This window comes from Neophocaena asiaeorientalis, unplaced genomic scaffold (assembly GCF_003031525.2).
Source record: "Neophocaena asiaeorientalis asiaeorientalis breed wild unplaced genomic scaffold, Neophocaena_asiaeorientalis_V1.1 scaffold148, whole genome shotgun sequence".
Taxonomy (NCBI): Eukaryota; Metazoa; Chordata; class Mammalia; order Artiodactyla; family Phocoenidae; genus Neophocaena; species Neophocaena asiaeorientalis.
This window is the reverse complement of record NW_020174050.1, coordinates 3,840,794-3,859,185: the sequence shown is the minus strand read 5'-3', so window position 1 is coordinate 3,859,185 and position 18,392 is coordinate 3,840,794. Positions and strand designations below refer to the sequence as shown.

Sequence of the window (18,392 nt, the reverse complement as noted above, 5' to 3'; positions counted from 1 at the left end):
AAAAAGAATAAAATACCTAGTAGTAAACCTACCTAAAGAGACAAAAGACGTGTATGCAGAAAACTATAAGACACTGATGAAAGAAATTAAAGATGATACCAACAGATGGAGAGATACAACATGTCCTTGGATTGCAAGAATCAATATGGTGAAAATGACTATACTACCATTGTTGGTGGGAATGTAAATTGATACAGCCACTATGGAGAACAGTTATGGGGGTCCTTAAAAAACTAAAAATAGAATTAACATATGATCCAGCAATCCCACTACTGGACATATACCTAGAAAAAACCATAATTCAAGAAGACACATGCACCCCAATGTTCATTGCAACACTATTTACAATGGCCAGGTCATGGAAGCAACCTAAATGCCCATCGACAGACGAATGGATAAAGAAGATGTGGTATATATATACAATGGAATATTACTCAGCCATAAAAAGGAATGGAATTTGGTCATTTGTTGAGATGTGGATGGTTCTAGAGACTGTCATACAGAGTGAAGGAAGTCAGAAAGAGAAAAACAAATATCCTATATTAACGCAAATATGTGGAACCTAGAAAAATGGTACAGATGAACCGGTTTGCAGGGCAGAAGTTGAGACACAGATGTAGAGAACAAACGTATGGACACCAAGCGGGGAAAGTGTAGGGGTGGTGGTGGTGTGATGAATTGGGAGATTGGGATTGACATGTATACACTGATGTGTATAAAATTGATGACTATTAAGAACCTACTGTATAAAAAAATAAAATAAAAAAGTAAAAAAAAATTTATTTCCCCACTTCAACAGTAAATAAAAACACTGTCTATAACAGCATCCAAATATATAAAATATTTAGGGATAAATCTGATAAAAGGAGTGAAAGACCTGTATACTGAAAACTACAAAACACTGCTGAGAGAATTTCAAGGTCAAAATAAATGATGTGATACAATGAATTCATGGGCTGGAAGACATAAAATAGTCTTATTAAGATGTCAGTTCTTCCCAAGTAGATCTGTAGGTTCAACATAATCCCAGTCAAAACTCCAGCAGGATTTTTGTAGAAATTTATAAAGTAATTCTAAAATTCATATGAACATGCAAAGGACTCAGAATATCCAAAACAACTTTGAAAAAGAACAAAGTTGGAAGGTTAACACTGTCTTATTTCAAGAATTATTATAAAGCTATAGTAATCAAGACAGTAAAACAGATCTGGATTCCAGGCCTGGTTCTAACATCAACAGGCAATGAGATGAATAAAGCTTCAATAATGTGTGTGTACGACTGTCCTTTAAGAAAACCTAAAGACATACTATTTTTTAAATTAGATATTTCCATATAGAAACTATAGTACCTATAGGGAGGAATTAATTATTGCATTTTATTGGTTGAAATATCCTTGTGAAAGCACTCTTTGAACTATGTAACAAAAGATTAACTACCTGTAGATCGTTATTGCAAATATATAAATTATAATGCCCCTGGGAAGCAATATTTCTGGATATTACATATTAAAAAAAAATCTCAAACACCTAAACTCCTAGTTTTTCAATAAGATTTTGAAAACTTAATCCTAAGAGAGAGGACATGGTCATCTTAATAATATTAACATTAGCCCAGTAAGTAATTTTACTTACAAAAATGAACTGGGACTGGAATTCTTCGATACACGAGGAAGCACCAACAAGCTGGTGATTGTGGTTTGTGACTGGAAGGGCTTTGAGGGTGAAGTTTTTCCTACAATGAAGATTTTCTCTTTTCCCCTGTTAAGAATAGTTAATAACAATCATTGTAGATTTTCTGTCCTTTTGAAAAATTTTAACCTTCTTAACTGTATGTAGTAAAATTAATATATTTCTTTTTCTGGAAATTGCTTTTAAAAGTCAGTAAAAGTTAGGGGCTTCCCTGGTGGCGCAGTGGTTGGGAGTCCACCTGTCGATGCAGGGGACACGGGTTTGTGCCCCAGTCCAGGAGGATCCCACATGCTGCGGAACGGCTGGGCCCCTGAGCCATGGCCGCTGAGCCTGCGCATTCGGAGCCTGTGCTCCGCAACGGGAGAGCCCACAACAGTGAGAGGCCTGTGTACTGCAAAAAAAAAAAAAAAAAATCAGTACAATTTAAATTTACTGAGAGTACTTTAAAGGAACTTCCCCAAAGTAACTCTAAAGTTGATCTGGAAACATGAATTTTTCTGGGAAAAAAAAGGAAAAAGAGTGACAATGAGGGAAGATATACCCTACAAAGTATTAAAAATACCCTACTCAGTAACAATAGTTTAAAAAGTGTACTACTCTCTTAGAAAAATCTGAATATATCATGTAGATAAAAGCCTTTAGGATAAAAAGTGTCATTCTAAATAAGTGGAGAAAGGCTATAAATCATGAAAAAATGAACTAATTATGAAAAACAGTTATATCCTTTATGTATAAGTCAAAATGAAATTCTATATACTGAAAATTTATGTAAGAATGAAAACAATGAGGAAGTAGAAAAATACATGGGAAATATTTACATAATCTTAAAGGCTAAAGTCAGATAGCACAAGAGAAAATATAGGACTACTCAAAAAAAGTCTGAATTTCAAACAAAACAAAACAAAACAAAACAACCCCATAATGTGAGCTAAAGACAAATAACAAAAAGTAACTGCAACATAGATGGCAGTTAAATGATTCATAGCCTCAATACCTAGTGTTGTTCCAAACCAGCTTAGAAAAAGACGAAAATAGAAGAGGACCTGAATAAGTGATTCACATAAGAAATAAAAACGTCTAATAAACATATGAAAAAATGCAGAAACACATTTTCTAATATTCATATTAGAAATAATCATTTTCTAATATTCAGAGATAAATTAAAACAGTAAGATGCCATTTTTGCCTATCAATTTTACCAAAGATTAAAATCACAACTTACATTGAGGATTAGGGGGAACAGACACTTTTATGCATAACTAGTAGGTAAGCAGATTGGTATAAGCTTTATGGTGGGCCTTTATATATGTTGACTTCACTATAAAGTTTAGTTTAAAAATTGATGTTCCATATAGGTTCCTCTTAAAAACGTGATCCCTTGAGCTGCAACACAATCATGCGGGGTGCTTGTTAAAAAGTGCAGATTCCTAGACTCCAAACCAAACTTGCTGAATCAAATTCTTTGGGAGAGGGGCACAGGATTCTGCATTTTAAGCAAGCTCCCTGGATAATACTTATGTAGACTAAAGTTTGAAAGCCATTGTTGTGGAAAAAATATATATTTTTAGGAGGACATTTGTCACACTGTCCTTGTGTCTTTTTTTTTTTTTTTTCTTTTCGCCATGCCACATGGCTTGCGGGATCTGATCAGGGATCGAACCTGTGCCCCTGCAGTGGAAGCGTGGAGTCTTAACCAGTGGACCACCAGGGAAGTCTCCTTGTGGAAAAATGTTTAACATCATGGAAAACAGTAGTTAAGAGTAAACTTTGGAGCCAAAATGCCTGGGTTCATATCCAGCCTCTACCATTTAACAGCAGTGCGACTTGGGGAATGTATTCCAGCTTTCTGAGCCTAAGTTTTCTCAAGTGGTTAAATGCGAATAATAATAGTATTTAACTTTTATGGTTGTTTTGAGGACTATAAGAGTTTATATGTAAAGTGCTTAGAATAGTGCCTGGCACACAGCCAGCACTATAAGAATGTTGAAAGAACGAAAGAGTGAAGCAAAAAATAAAAAGGATATACAGTATAATTCTATTTTGTAAGAATATATATAGATGAATTTATATACAAACATACACATACAAATGACTGGAAAGATACACATCAGAGTGTTAACAGTATTATTTCTGGATTACATGATTATTGTTAATTTTAATTTTCTTTTTGATGGTATCATATAATTTCCTATAATAAAAAATTTACTTGTTATTAGGAAATAGTTTTTCAAAGTTAGTAATTTATGGTTTATTTGATTTAGTATGTCCATATTTCTTAAGGTCCTCCTAACAGTACAGATGACTCCCTGCTATAGGAAACAAACCCTTGAGAGCAAATTGCACAAGATACTGTACACTTATTAATATGGAAGAAAGTGAGGCAGTCTCCACCGGATAGCTCAGGTACTGCAATATGAACACCCGCAAACGTGACCCAGACCACCTGGAAGCAGGCACTCTTCTAGACTACTTTCCTCGTTTCCAGCTGTCAGGAAGGAGACACCTTTCAATGGAGGTTCACGATTATTGTTGTGGGAACCCACAGGCTCTCCCTGACTTCTCCACATTGGAATCAGTCAGTCTCTATAGTTTCTGGACACGAATACACTTTCAGGCATACGAAGTCAAGTGAGATAGTGAGGGTGAAGCAGCCCACCCACGGCACTAACATCATTGAGGAAAAAACACAGAATTCAACCAGAGTTTACTTCAACAATTGTTTAATTGTCTTTTTCTGACCTCTCTTCTTTCCTTCTCCTGTTTTGGTTTTCTACCTTCTAGTCCTACCTAGGCTTTAAGCTTGAATGTGTGTGTGTGGCTCTAAAAGTATACTTTGGGGCTGTCAGAGGCTCTGCTCTTGACTTCTGCTGCAGTGTGAGGAGCACTGCCACCTTGGAACTCCAGTTCAACCCTCTCATGTTCCTCCAGTTTTCAGACACGAATCTTGAGCTATACCAACTCCTAAGGTAGCCTGCTTCACCAAACCTTAATAATATACAGATATTTCTGAGTGGATTCTGGTAAAATTCTTCTACTACTCATTACAAAAGCTTAAGCAGTTTACAAACCTAAAAACTTAAAGAATGGGCTTCAAATTAATAAGCAAACAACAAAAATGGTAGCAAGTGTGGTGAAGTTTCTTAAATAGTACCATAAAAAGTGGGTAATGGGGCTTCCCTGGTGGCGCAGTGGTTGAGAGTCCGCCTGCCGATGCAGGGGACACGCGTTCGTGCCCCGGTCCGGGAGGATCCCACATGCCGCGGAGCGGCTGGGCCCGTGAGCCATGGCCGCTGGGCCTGCGCGTCTGGAGCCTGCGCTCCGCCAAGGGAGAGGCCGCAACAGTGAGAGGCCCGCGTACCACAAAAAAAAAAAAAAAAAAAAAAAAAAAGTGGGTAATGATGGTAAGCAGTATGTCATGAACAAACCTGTGAGTGAGATGGGGAATCAAAGATAGAAGGTATGACTCCAGGTTTCAGTTTAATATTTGGAGTACTTCTGTCAAAATCTGTCTTCTTAAAGTGCCTTGAACACAACACATCTCCTTTTTTAGGCTCCCAAATGTCTACAGCATTCACATCAAGTCTTTTCATCGCTAATACCCATTTTCTTTTGACGTTTTCATCTGTGGGGAATCTAGAAAAACATACAAGAAGTATTTTAAAATTCAGCACTATAGATATATACTTGAATTAAGGCTGTGCCTAAACTGATTCTTGCTATTACTCTTGGGAACTGGAATATTGAGGAAACCATCATGACTCATACTTTCTTAACTTTCAGTTTTCATAGTCAGATTTTTCTACCCAACATGCTGCAGGCATATGGCCCTCATTTACATCTTTCTCACATTATAAAGAAGAAAAGTTTCAAAAGACATTTAACACCTTTTAGTAAGATCCACACCTGAAGGTTTTTCTTCATCTGTAGATGATAAAGAATATCACTTGGGCCTCTTCCTATCTGAGGAATTTATCCCAGATGAACAGAGACACTTGTACTTTCATTCTTCTGTCAGCATCAAAAAAATTGCTTAGTACAGATACAAAACAGGGGTATAAATGCTTAGTGAATGAATGCAGAGAACACCTGCAGAGTTTGGAATTCTGGAGATCAGAATTACTTTGAGATCTGGAGGCCAATAACCATGTCTTTTCCAATTTTTCCAGCTGGTTCAAATCCTTTTTGGAATACGGTAGGGTACACATACTCATTTTTGATTTCCTTATACCTAGCAAAGTAGTTAGCAGGTCTTTCTCTGGCACACAGCACAGTGTCTGGCCCAAAAGCAGCAAAATAAACCTTTAGCAAATGCATAATTATTAAATCTTATCGCTCCTTCTTTCCTATTCTGTCAGAAGAACGACTAAAATTTTAAATTAGGACGATCTTGGTTGTAATTTGGTTCAGAACCATCCTGAACTTGTAATTTATATTTTTTCTCTACAACATAGGCTTGATCTATTTCTAAAGGACAGAATATATTTAGGCAAAGATCCTTCGGATTGTAAACTATACGTAAACAACACTGAACTTCTTAGGAGGTATGTTAAAATACAAAGTAATAATATTAGCAAAAATGAGGTTGATGATAGTTTTGATAATCAGCCTGTGATACCTTTGCAGGTATCTTAAGCTTCTAAAGGAAATGATAAAAGTGTAAAAGGATCACTGTCATTTCAAATTCAACTCAAAAGGCTATTTAAAAAGAACCTGAGAACTAAAGTTCAAAATTGAACTTCTAGGGTGTACAGCTCAGGGGTACAGCATTTGGCTGCAAAACTGATGATTTAAGTAGAACTATCTTTTGCTTTTTCGTCAGAAGTACTTGGCTTAACTACAGCAGAATCTTACACGTGAAATGTCAGTCCTTTTAGCTTGGAATTTGGTAAACAGCGAGAAGCACATCCAATGGCCGAGCAACATTTCACCATGGTTTTAGCAACTCATACCAGAACTGAAAGAAAATTAAAAGGGTTAGTTAACTCCAAAGCTAAGGGTAACACAGTTACCTTTCCCGGTACCTTCCAGTATGTTCTAGGTAACATGAAATCATGCTAGAAAGCCAAAGGGAAATATTTTCTTGCAAAATCTGCAGCTCTGCTCATACAATTTTCTAGGGGTTTGGCTTCTTTAATAAGGCAAGTCATATTTAGCGATGCACAGAGGCGCCCGATTTCCATTTAGGAGGCCGGTACATGTCCCTTCCACCGCTTCGTACAGGCACCATGTTCCCTCGCCACCACGCCTTGGCACACTGACTCCTCCTGGCACCCTAACCTAGGCTGAGCTCCCAGCTCAAGCGTTGCTTCCCCAGGGAAACCTTCCCTGACAGCCAGATTAAGTCAGATCCTCTCTAGGATTAGCTCTCGGGGAACACACACATCTCCTTCCTAGCACTTCTCAAAGCTGTAATCCTCCATTTATTTCAGAGTCCCCGATGCACGTCTTTCTCGGCACCAGTCTGTGAGCTCCCTGAGGGCACGGTGGGGCGTGTGTTTTTTCTCACTTTTGTCCCCACGGCGTGGCTGCTGACTGGCACAAAGTAAATGTTAGGATATATACTGAAGGAATGAAGAGGAAGTAAAGGAGAAGAGGAGCTCTGGGCGCTGAGAAGCGCCTGGGCGCCTACCTGCCGGCGGAGCACGCGCCGGACCCGCTCAGAGCCAGGAGGCCGGGCCGAGCTCGGCCCCTTTCTCGAGGCTTCGGCCGCCGCCGGGAGAGGGAGGGGCCGCCCTGTCACAAGTGCGGATGCGGCCGGAGAGCGGCCCTTCCTCAGGGGCTTTCCTGCTCGTCCCGAACCACGCCCAGGGTGTGGGCGGGTAGCGAAAGGGGGAAAAGGGGAGGCAACCTAAGAGTCATTACCATTTGCAGCGAAGGCAGCGACTAACGCAGACTACAGAGATTGCGCTTCCCCTCGCTTCCGTCCCGTCAGCTCGGGAACCGGAAATCCGGCTGCCCCGGGTCACGTGCCCAGCCGCCATCTTGGTTCCGGTGGGAGCTGTACCCGGCAGGGAGTTGGGTAGAGCTGAGATGCTTCTCAGGACGTAGCTTTCGTCCTGGGGGAAGGGTCCGTGGAATTTGAGGGGAGGTGGAGGAGATGGCGGCCTTGGCGCTGGAAGACGGCGCCCGCGGGCAAGCGCAAGGGCGGCGGGGCTGCGAGCACTATGACAGAGGATGTCTCCTGAAGGTGAGGACTTCTGTGGGCTCTTCCCCTACGAGCTTCCGCCGGGCTGGGCTGGGGGCGGGGTGGGCAGGCAGGGCGGTTTTAGGCTTTTGGGCTGAAGTTTGAGGTTAAGCTGTTGTCAGGATACCTTCCCCTCTTACTGGGTTCCTGCTGTAGAGAACGTTTATGGCAAGGCGACCACAGGCCCCACTTACTCTCTTGTGTTGTGGTTTGCGAGCAAAGTTCGTCTTGCTTGGGAAGAGCCTGGCCTTGCACATTGGTTAGTTTATCGGTGGGTTCATTTCTTTAGTCTTTCGCTGCTGGAAGTAGACTGAGGCAGCCTCAGGCCTGTGCCGGCTTTTCTCCAGGATAACTTTCAGGTGTGTGATGAAATAAGAGAAGAGGGGTAAGCAGGTTTAGAATCCGAATACGATTTCATCTCCTGTCGTAAGTAAGTTTTACAGCTTGCCAGTTTCGTTTTAGAGTCAGTGAGTATGCCTAAGCCTGCCAAGGAGGAAACGTATGTGTGTAATAGGAAGACAGTTATGTAATTGCCACAAAATAGGGAATTATGTGTAGGAGAGTGTCTAGTATGCATATACTGTTACTTTAGCTGTTTGAGAAAAATTCCTAGTCAATCTAGAGTTTTAAAAGTTCGCACCCGTCCAATTAAAGTTCATTAATTTTTCTTGCAAGAAGCGGTTTAAAGATTTTGCTTAGAAAGCTTGAGCTTTGGAGTCCCACAGCCCTACCCCCCAAATTTTAGCTCTGCTCTTTGATAACTCAGTACTTTTTTTTTTTTTTTTGCGGTACGCGGGCCTCGCACTGTTGTGGCGTCTCCCGTTGCGGAGCACAGGCTCCGGACGTGCAGGCTCAGCGGCCATGGCTCACAGGCCCAGCCGCTCCGCGGGATGTGGGATCTTCCCGGACCGGGGCACGAACCCGTGTCCACTGCATTGGCAGGCGGACTCTCAACCACTGCGCCACCAGGGAAGCCCGATAACTCAGTACTTTTGAGAAAACTACTGGTTAATGCCCCACATATAAAATATGGGTGATAGAAGTTCCTGTTTCATAAAAAAGCATGAGGCCTGTAAGGATAACCTAAAGCCTTTTTTGTAGTCGGTGGTTTGGTGACCATTCCTCCACTGCACTGGATAAAGCTCTTTCAAAGGTGGTCATTCACCAGGTGTTGTTTAAGGAGAGTGAGTGCTATCCGTATGATTCCATTTCCATTGAGATGTGTTAGAGTTTCAAACTTCAGGTCTAAAACTGAATTCAACATCCTCCTCCTCCTCACCCCCCAAGAAGTCACACAAATACCTCCATGTTTCATAGCACTCAGGTAGTTGACCCTGAGTATCGAATGCTTTTTTGCCCCCCTCCCTTCCCTTAAATACCAGAGACCAAGTGAAAAGTTTTAAGGAGGAAGTAATCAACTAAATTAAAAGCTGCTGTTTGCCTTTAAATTTGGCAAGGAGGAGGTCACTGGCGATCTTGAGGAGAAAAGTTTCTGTGGAGAGGTTGGGACAGAGTGTGATTGGAGTGGATTCGAGAGAGAATGGGATTAGTGGAAATGGACATAGCCTTTATAGACAATTGTTGGAGTTTTGCTGTAAAAGACAGCAAAAAAAAAAAAATTGAGGCTGTGGTTGTTGGGAGATGTGGGATCATCGGATTTTTTTTTCCCCCATGGGAGGGAAAGATGGGAGGTGTTGCAGCATGTATGTATATTCTTAGAGGTGACCCCCCAAAATGAGAATGTTTATCATGCAGGAGGAAGAGGGAAAACTGTAGGAGCCCTGTCTTTGAGTAACCAAACTGAAGATGGGATCCAGTGTACAAAGAGAGGAGTTGGCCTTAGATAAAAATGTGGACTGTAGACTGTAACAGAAGGACAGACGGTGTGAGGTACATTTGCAAGTAGGTTGACAGAGTTTGTGGGAGAATGTTCTCATTTGATTATTTCTGTTTTCATAGTGAAATAAGCAAGAGTGTAGCAGGAAGAAGAGGTTTTTGAGGTTTGAAGAGAGAGGAGAAGATATGAAATAATCATCTAGGTGTTCGGTCCTAGACCGTGGAAGAATGAAGAAGGAATTGACTAGGGAAACATGGTAGTAAGACCCCACTTTCTATTAGGGGTTATGACTTAAACGTGAGAACAGCCAGTGTGGTGGTGCTTTTGCTTGAGCCATATTTAGGTGTTCCTATGCAGGTTGAGTAGGAGAGAATTGGATTTAACCAGAGTTGGGGCTCTGGGTAGGTGAGTATGTAAATAGAGAAGGAACGAACTAGGGTGTGTGCAAGGGAAGAAGTGGAATTAGTTGGAAAAGGAGGAGGTAGTGGTGAGAGAATTTAATGCTTGAAATTAAGATACAAACAGGATTCAGTTCTTGTTCTAAGCAATGGTTCTTAAAGTGTGGGTGATTGGACCCCTGGGAATTCCTGAGGCCCATTAGAAGACTACTTTATACTGCCAAGACATTATTGTCTTTTTTAGCATGTGTGAAACTAATGACTAAAACTGCTAGCACCTTAACGTGAATCAAGGCAATGGCACCGAACTGTACTAAACCTATAGTTAAAAAAAAAATCCAGTTTCACTTAAGAATGTCATTGATAGAATTAAAGCAGTAAAATTATTAATTGTATAAAATACCAACCATTGAATACATGTCTTTTTGTATGTTTGAAATGGGATGTTTTCATCAGGCACTTTTGCAGACTTACATTAGGTGCTTGTTATGAGGAAAAGCTCTGTGCAATTGGATTATGAACTGAACGAGTTTCTTTTTTAATGGGACATTTTTTTACTTGAACTATGATTATTCAGACTTGAGTATTTGCTGGACATTTTCTCCACTAGGAGGGAAGTGAGACTGTCATTGCAAGGAAAACAATCAGCAGTGATAAAATTCAAGATTTCATGAAATTAGAGTTTTGGAAAACCTGTGTTAGCCACTGTTAGCCACTTGAAAGCTTCACAATACTTATTTTTCTGTTAAGATGGTTAGTGATGTTAACAAATGTGATTTTTTGATATTGCATGTGAAATGTGGGAACATGGGGAAGAGCTACATAATTCAGTGAACTGATATTTTCCAAATGACCAGTGGGTAGATAAAAGGTCCATTCAAAATGCAAGATAGATCAATGGAAGGGAGAAAAGTTCACTGATTAGTTTCAGATTTCATGTTGCGACTACCTGTTCTTAAGATTTGTTGAGTTTTGGTGTCGTATCAGAAGAATATCCATAATTTTCTAAGAAGGGTGTTAAAATACCCCTCCCTTTTCCAACTACATATTTGTGTGAGCCCAAAATTTCTTCATATACTTCAGCCAAAACTGTGTGAATGCAGAAGCACATATGAGAAGCTACCTATTTTGGGGGGAAATATAGCTGTTTTTCATTAAAATGTGTTATTTATGTTAACATGTAATTGGTTTGTTGCTATCATTTTAAAAATAAGTAATGTTTTTAAAACCTGTAAGTTTTAATTTATAATATGGTAGGTGTCAATAGATATAATTTCACAGAAACAAAAGCTCTTTGGGATCCAACATAATTTTTAAGACTATATGTAAGGGGTTGAGACCACAATGTTTGAGAACCGCTGTTTTGTGGCATGACTGAGAATATGGAGGCTGAGGAGGGTTGGAGGACAAGGCCATTGGAAGTGAGAAAGGGAACTGAGAGTTCAGGGTATTGGAGGGATTATCACTGTTGGATGTGCAGATAACTAAGATTTAGGACAAGAGTAATATTGGAAAGAAAAGGAGCCAGTTGAGTGTTAAAATAAGAAAAGAATGAGCTATGTTATGGGAAGTCATGGCACAGGAAGTCTTCAGAAATGAGAGGATATGAAAGGTCACAGTGTACTGGAAAGTATCAGGTTAGCTTACTGGCCTGCAGACTTCTCCATGTACTAGTTAGGGTAAGGTCTACAAAAAGACCCAGTAGTAATGTGAGTTAAAGAATAAAGAGTCTATTTCTTCTCACCTAACAATTCAAGGTGAATGATCCAGTTTGGTAATGAGGCTCTGTTTCACATGATTATCCTAGGGACAGGTTTTTTCCATTGTATTATTTTGCTATGGAGGAGGAGGCATGCCCAGTTTCTTAATACGCAGGCCCAGGAGTGGCACTGATTTCTTCCGTGTGTATTCTGTTTGTAAGAACTTAGTCATTTGGTCACAGGTAACAGCAAGGAAACTGTAGTATAGCTGGGCAGTCATGTGCCCGGGAAGAAGGAGACAGTAGATTTTGTTGGACAACTGGCAGTGTTTGCTTCTCTTGAAAACAAGGACTGTCTTTTACGTTTATTGCATCTTCTAAAGTATCAGATACATAGCTGATGGTTAGTAAACTTAAGAGGACTAAAATATAATCTTTATAGTATTTAATGCTTCGGGTTTGAAGTTGGTAAATGAATTTATCTGGAATGTCTTAAGTAGAAATTGCCTGCGTGCCATTTAGGCTGAGAATGAGTTTAGGGTATTGTGGGATTAGTTTTGCAATCTAGGGACTTCCATCCTTCACAGTTCTTCTGTCTTTAACTACAAGGTTGTGTTCAGCTTGACACAGAAGTGTAGATGTTGAAGGAAAAACAGTGAAATGTCATGTTTAGTGTCAGTTTACCAAATGATCTATTGGTTGTAATCTTTTGACCTTGTTCCAAGGAGGAGGAGGAAGGAAATTTCTTTTTGCATTGCAAACTTGTCTTTTCTTGCTTCTTATAACTGTTTTTCTCCCTTGGGGATTAGGCACCATGCTGTGACAAGCTTTATTCTTGCCGGTTGTGTCATGATAACAATGAAGATCATCTGCTAGATCGCTTTAAAGTAAAGGAAGTGCAGTGCATAAACTGTGAAAAAATCCAACGTGTAAGATTTTATCACAAATTTCTATTTTCTTTCTTTTAAAAAAAATTATCCTAAGGTGGTTTTAAAAATTTAATCAAGAGTATTGCCAGTATGACTTCTTTAGCTCTTAAAGCCTTATCTTGGATTTCAGTGTATAAAAACTTGTAAAGATAAAACTGCGTGTACATTAATAAAAATTCTGGATATTTAGTAATTCAAAATGTTTTGGTAAACTCTAATTTTTTAGTTACATGTGTTTTTTTTTAGGCACAACAGACTTGTGAAGAATGTAGCACATTGTTTGGAGAATATTATTGCAGTATGTGCCATCTGTTTGACAAAGACAAGAAACAGTATCATTGTGAAAACTGTGGAATTTGTAGGTACTGTATGTAAACTATTCTTTTCTAATTGCTTCTGATATATCTGAGTAATAGTAGTTTTTAAAATCAACTTAGTTGGAATATAATTATTGATACATCTTATAAAATGCATTCATTTTAAGTGTCTAGTTCAGTAACTTTTGACAAATATATATACTGTGTTACTACCAACACAAATCAAGATAAAAAATATTTCCATTCTAAAGTTTCTTCATGCCTTCATCATTTAACTAGGCCATCAACAATTGTGTGCCTATTTAAATTTTAACTTTGGGGTAGAAAATATGCTTTTATATGAAGTGTTTTGTAGGCAACGAAGGTAAAAATAAGGGTAGATTTTTTTTCCTTTTTGAAGATTAGTTTAAAAAAAATTGTCAAAAGTTTTGATAAAATCACTACAGACTTAAAAATTGGAAAATACAGAAAAGTAGAAAGAATGAAAGTATTGATAAAACAGCCTGAAGTCCAATCACCCACTGACAAGGTACTAGTGACATGTTGGTATATAGGAATTTTTTTCTTTCTAAGAATCCTGAAGTGTTAGATGTATACATAAGCATATATGTAACGTGTATGTTTTAAAGTATACTAATACAGCAAGCCACTCATTTTAAGAAATAGAATGTTACCAATACTGCTGGAGCTCATAAGTATTCTATGTTAATCCTTTCTCCTTGATCCCACTGGAGAATTTTAAATCGCTTTCTTTTCTTTTATGTAGTTGTTTTTAAGGAAGGATAACAAACATACCAAAAGATGTACCAATCATAAGCAAACAACCTTTTCTAGTTTTTAACTCTAGAAGTTTGATTTGGGTCTTTTTTATATCTTTCATGTCTATACTCTTTGAACGTGTGGAATATAGTAATAATAATTGGTTTAATGTTCTCTGCTAATTCTAACATCTTTGTCAGGTCTGGATTGATTCTGATTGATGGATTATTATTTTTTGGTTGGGTTTTCCTGCTGCTTTGTGTTACTGGTCATTGTTGGATACCAGACATTGTGATTTTTACCTTGTTGGGATATTTTCATATTCCTACAAATCTTCGTGAGCTTTATTTTGAGATGCAGTTAAGTTACTTGGAAACAGTTTGGTACTTCTGGGACTTGCTTTTTTAATTTGTTAGATGGATCTGGAGATGTGCTTATCCTAGGAATAATTATTCCTCACTACTGAGGTATTACTCAGTACCTTCCTGAGTACTCTACCCAGTATCCCATGAGTTCTAAGGTTTTCCAGTCTGGCTGATGGGAGTAAACACTGATCCTGGCCATGTCTGAGTGCTGAGCACTGTTCCTTCTAGTTCTCTTGGATGGTTCTCTCTCTGGCCTTGGGTAGATTCCTCACATGGATGCACTGATGTGTATCCTGCCAAATACCTGAGGGGGCTCCCCTGTGCAGCTCTGTCCTCTCTGGTACTCTGTCCTGTGAACTCCAGCCATCTTCTCAGTCAGGAAGTCTTTTTGACTCTGCCCTACTTCCTTCAACTTGTTTGGCCTGGAAGTGCTCTAAGCAGTAAACTGGGGCAATTGTAGGGCTCACTTAATTTGCTTCCTGTATCTCACAGATCACTGTCCTTCATTGCCTGATGTTCAGTGAAACTTGTTTCATATATTTTGTTTGGGTTTTGTGGTGGTGGTTTTAGGCAGGAGGGTAGATCCAGTCTCTCTTATTCTGTCTCGGGCAGTAGTGGAAGCCTCCCTGCAGGGTTTTACCTGTGGAATTTGACAGGCTGATTCTAAATTTCACCTGGAAGAGAAAATTCACGTAGCTAAGCAGATTTTGAAAAGGAAGAATAACAAGGAGGGGGTTGCCTTTCCACATAATCAAAACATGATAAAGTTAGAGTAATTCAAATGGTGTGTTCTTTGTACAGGAATAGACAAATAGATAAAGGGAAGAACAGTGTGTTTGTGAGTGTGTGTGTGTGTGTGTGTGTGTGTGTGTGTGTACATTCACATATTTATACATATGAATTTATAACAAAAGTGGCATTTCAGATCAGGGGAAAGGGAATTAGGAAAATTGTGTATCCATTTGCGAACAAAAAATTGATTACTAAAACTGTGCATTCATTAGAATATGGTTTTAGCATGTTGTGACAGAAACTCTAAATAACAAGTGCTTCAAAAAAGGTAGACGTTTATGTTTCTTACGGAAAAGTCTGAACCATGTAGTTAATTAAACAGAAGTCCAGGTTCCTCTTATTTTTTTGCCATCATAAGATATTTTCTTGCCTACATAGTTTAGAAGAGTCCATATTCTGATATATCAGTGGAAAGGGGGAAATAGGTGAATGGAAGGTATACCCTTTTCTCCTAAGGGCATGAGACAGAATTTTCATTTGTCTTTTCTGTTCATACCTTCAGAGAAGTTAGAAAATAGTTTTTATTCTGGCAGCCCTGTGCCTAGCTAAATGTTCTGTTGTTGTGCAAGAAGAGGTATAAGAGAAATTTGGGGACAACTAGCAATCTCACCTTTACCATACCTAGTACATTTCAAATGGATGAAAGAAAAATATAAAAATTATAAGCCATAGTATTAGAAGTATATAGAGGAATATGTTCATGACCTATAGGTTTCAAAAGTCTTTTCAAGCAGAGGCAGAAGCATAAAGCATAAAGGGAAATACGTCATAAGAATTAAAATGACTGTATAATAAAAGATGTAAAAAAAAGATGACATACCAGAAAAATAATTGTAACATATGCAAGTGAAAAAGATTAATACCCAAGATATGTGAAGAGCTCCTTTAAATAAGGTTCCTCAAAGAAAGTAAAAGTAGAACTACCATATGATACTATATGCAATTCCACTCTTGGGTACATATTCGATAAAAATGAAAACACTAATTTAAAAAGGTACATGCACCCCAAGTGGTACTGTTCATAACAGTATCTCTCTCTCTCTCACGCACGCACGCGCACACACACACACACACACACACACACACACACACAGAGGAATACTACTCAGCCACAGAAAAAGAATGAAATTCTGCCATTTGCAATGCCATGGGTGGACCTAGAGTATTATGCTTAGTGAAAAGCCGGACAAAGACAAATGCTGTATGTTATCACTTATATGTAGAATCTAAAAAATAAAACAATGAATGTATATAACAAAACAGAAACAGACTCACAGATATAGAAAACAAACTAGTGGATACCAGTGGGAAGAGAGAAGGGGGGAGGGGCAAGATACAGGGGTAAGGGATTAAGAGATGCAAACTACTATGTATAAAATAGATAAGGAACAAGGATATATTGTATAGCACAGGGAAATAATAGCCATTATTTTGTAATAACTTTAAATGGAGTATAATCTATGAAAAATTTTTATTTATTTTTGGCTGCTTTGGGTCTTCATTGCTATACATGGGCTTTCTCTAGTTGCGGTGAGTGGGGGCTACTCTTCTCTGCGGTGCGTGGGCTTCTCACTGTGGCTTCTCTTGTTGCGGAGCACGGGCTCTAGGTGAGCAGGCTTCAGTACTTGCAGCATGCGAGCTCAGTAGTTGTGGCTCGCAAGCTCTAGAGCTCAGGCTCAGTAGTTGTGGCGCACAGGCTTAGTTGCTCCACGGTATGTGGGATCTTCCCGGACCAGGGATCGAACCCGTGTCCCCTGCATTGGTCAGCAGATCCTCAACCACTGTGCCACCAGGGAAGTCTTCTATGAAAATACTGAATCACTATGCTGTATATTTGAAACTAATATAATATTGTAAATCAAGTATATACTTCAGTTAAAAAAAAGAGCTTTTTAAAAAATATTTATGTATTTGCTGTGCTGGGCCCTAGTTGCGGCACACAGGATCTTTGTTGCCGTGTGTGGGATCTTTGTTGTGGCATGTGGGATCTAGTTCCCTGACCAGGGATTGAACCTGGGCCCCCTGCACTGGGAGCATGGAGCCTTAACCACTGGACCACCATGGGAGTCCCAAAAAGACCTCTTTAAAATTGATGAAAGACAAATACCCTAGTAGAAAAATGAACCAAGCACATGAACAGGCAATCCACGGGAGAAATCCAAATGGTTCATAAACATTAAAATATGCTCCCTGTCTCATCATTTGAGAAATGCAAATTAAAAAGACTTTTCAAATTTGTCTGTCATATAAGTAACCAGTGTTGGCTAGGGTGTGGGGAACATGGGTGCTGTCACACATTGTTGGTGGGAGTATAAACTGTACTGTCTTTGGAGGTCAGTTTGGCAGCATCAGAACTGATGATGCGATGCCCTCTGACCCCATAGTTTCACTTTTAGGAATCTTATAAAAAGTCATCAACATGTAGGTTGAGTGATGTCTGTATACAGATATTTATTGTATCATTGTATTAACTAAAGATGGTAAATTATATCAATAAAAGAATATTTAAAAATTATGATATATCCATACCATGTAATATTATGAAACTGTAGAGAGGAATAAAGTGGTTCTATGTATTCATACATAGAATACTCTTCAGGAAATAATTGTTTTCTTCAGAAAGTTGCAGAACAGGATATATAGAAAGAATCCATCTATGTAAAAAAACAAAACCCAAAGTGTGTGTGTCTGTATATATATATATATGGGCAATTTTATAGGAGAAAAAGACATGGAAGAGTAGGTACCATTCTGCTTATACTGCTTTTACATTTGGGGAATGCTGTTGGGGAGGTAGGGGTTTACCTCATTTCTTCAGTGTGGTTTGAACTTTCTTTACAGTGAAACTAAACTTATATATGATGAACAGATTATCACTGTAGTAAAAGATGTGTTTGTTTTTCATGCTGTTTTTAGGATTGGTCCAAAGGAAGATTTTTTCCACTGTCTGAAATGTAACTTATGCCTCACAGTAAATCTCCAAGGAAAGCACAAGGTATATAATTCAGTTTGCATGATTTAAAGAGTATTACAGTGTTTTTGAAAACAGCTCAAATCCTAATTTGTTTAAAAGCATGCTCATTTTCAGGTATTACCGAGTACAATCATGTCGCTTTTTATTTTTCAGCAGTATTAAGTAGATATTCTAAAGTATACACCTTAGAATATCTGATCTACAATTCCGTTTCTTCTCTATGGTGTGTAAGAATACTTCCTCCATCAGTTATTAGTAAAATGTAGACAACTTCTAAATTGACTTATGGATTCTTATCGATACTGGTATTAAGAATAGCTTTTAAAAAGCGTGGTACAGGAGGGCTTCCCTGGTGGTGCAGTGGTTGAGAGTCCGCCTGCTGATGCAGGGGACGCGGGTTCGTGTCCCGGTCCGGGAAGATCCCACATGCCGCAGAGCGGCTGGGCCTG

General features: G+C 39.0%; 2 protein-coding genes across 6 annotated transcripts in view; one reads left to right on the top strand and one right to left on the bottom strand.

The window, feature by feature from the left end:
* Positions 1-7,645, bottom strand: part of THAP6 (THAP domain containing 6) — a 17,435-nt gene extending 9,790 nt beyond the window's left edge. Inside the window, exons 1-5 of one of the 4 annotated variants that reach the window (XM_024754087.1) lie at positions 7,552-7,581; positions 6,541-6,643; positions 5,593-5,697; positions 5,115-5,322; positions 1,633-1,758 (exon numbers count right to left, since the gene is read on the bottom strand). In XM_024754087.1, coding sequence (XP_024609855.1) covers positions 1,633-1,758; positions 5,115-5,279 — 291 coding nt within the window. In that variant the 5' untranslated portion in view covers positions 5,280-5,322; positions 5,593-5,697; positions 6,541-6,643; positions 7,552-7,581. The other 3 variants (XM_024754086.1, XM_024754085.1, XM_024754088.1) reach the window with 3 other exon arrangements.
* A 13-nt stretch (positions 7,646-7,658) lies between these two features.
* RCHY1 (ring finger and CHY zinc finger domain containing 1) overlaps positions 7,659-18,392 on the top strand; it is a 27,504-nt gene continuing 16,770 nt past the window's right edge. For both annotated transcript variants that reach the window (XR_003004392.1, XM_024754083.1), the window contains exons 1-4: positions 7,659-7,876; positions 12,617-12,736; positions 12,983-13,098; positions 17,886-17,964. Coding sequence is in view for 1 of the 2 variants with exons in the window: in XM_024754083.1 (XP_024609851.1) it covers positions 7,787-7,876; positions 12,617-12,736; positions 12,983-13,098; positions 17,886-17,964 (405 nt within the window). In the remaining variant the exon portion in view is untranslated. The remainder of the gene's footprint in view (positions 7,877-12,616; positions 12,737-12,982; positions 13,099-17,885; positions 17,965-18,392) is intronic.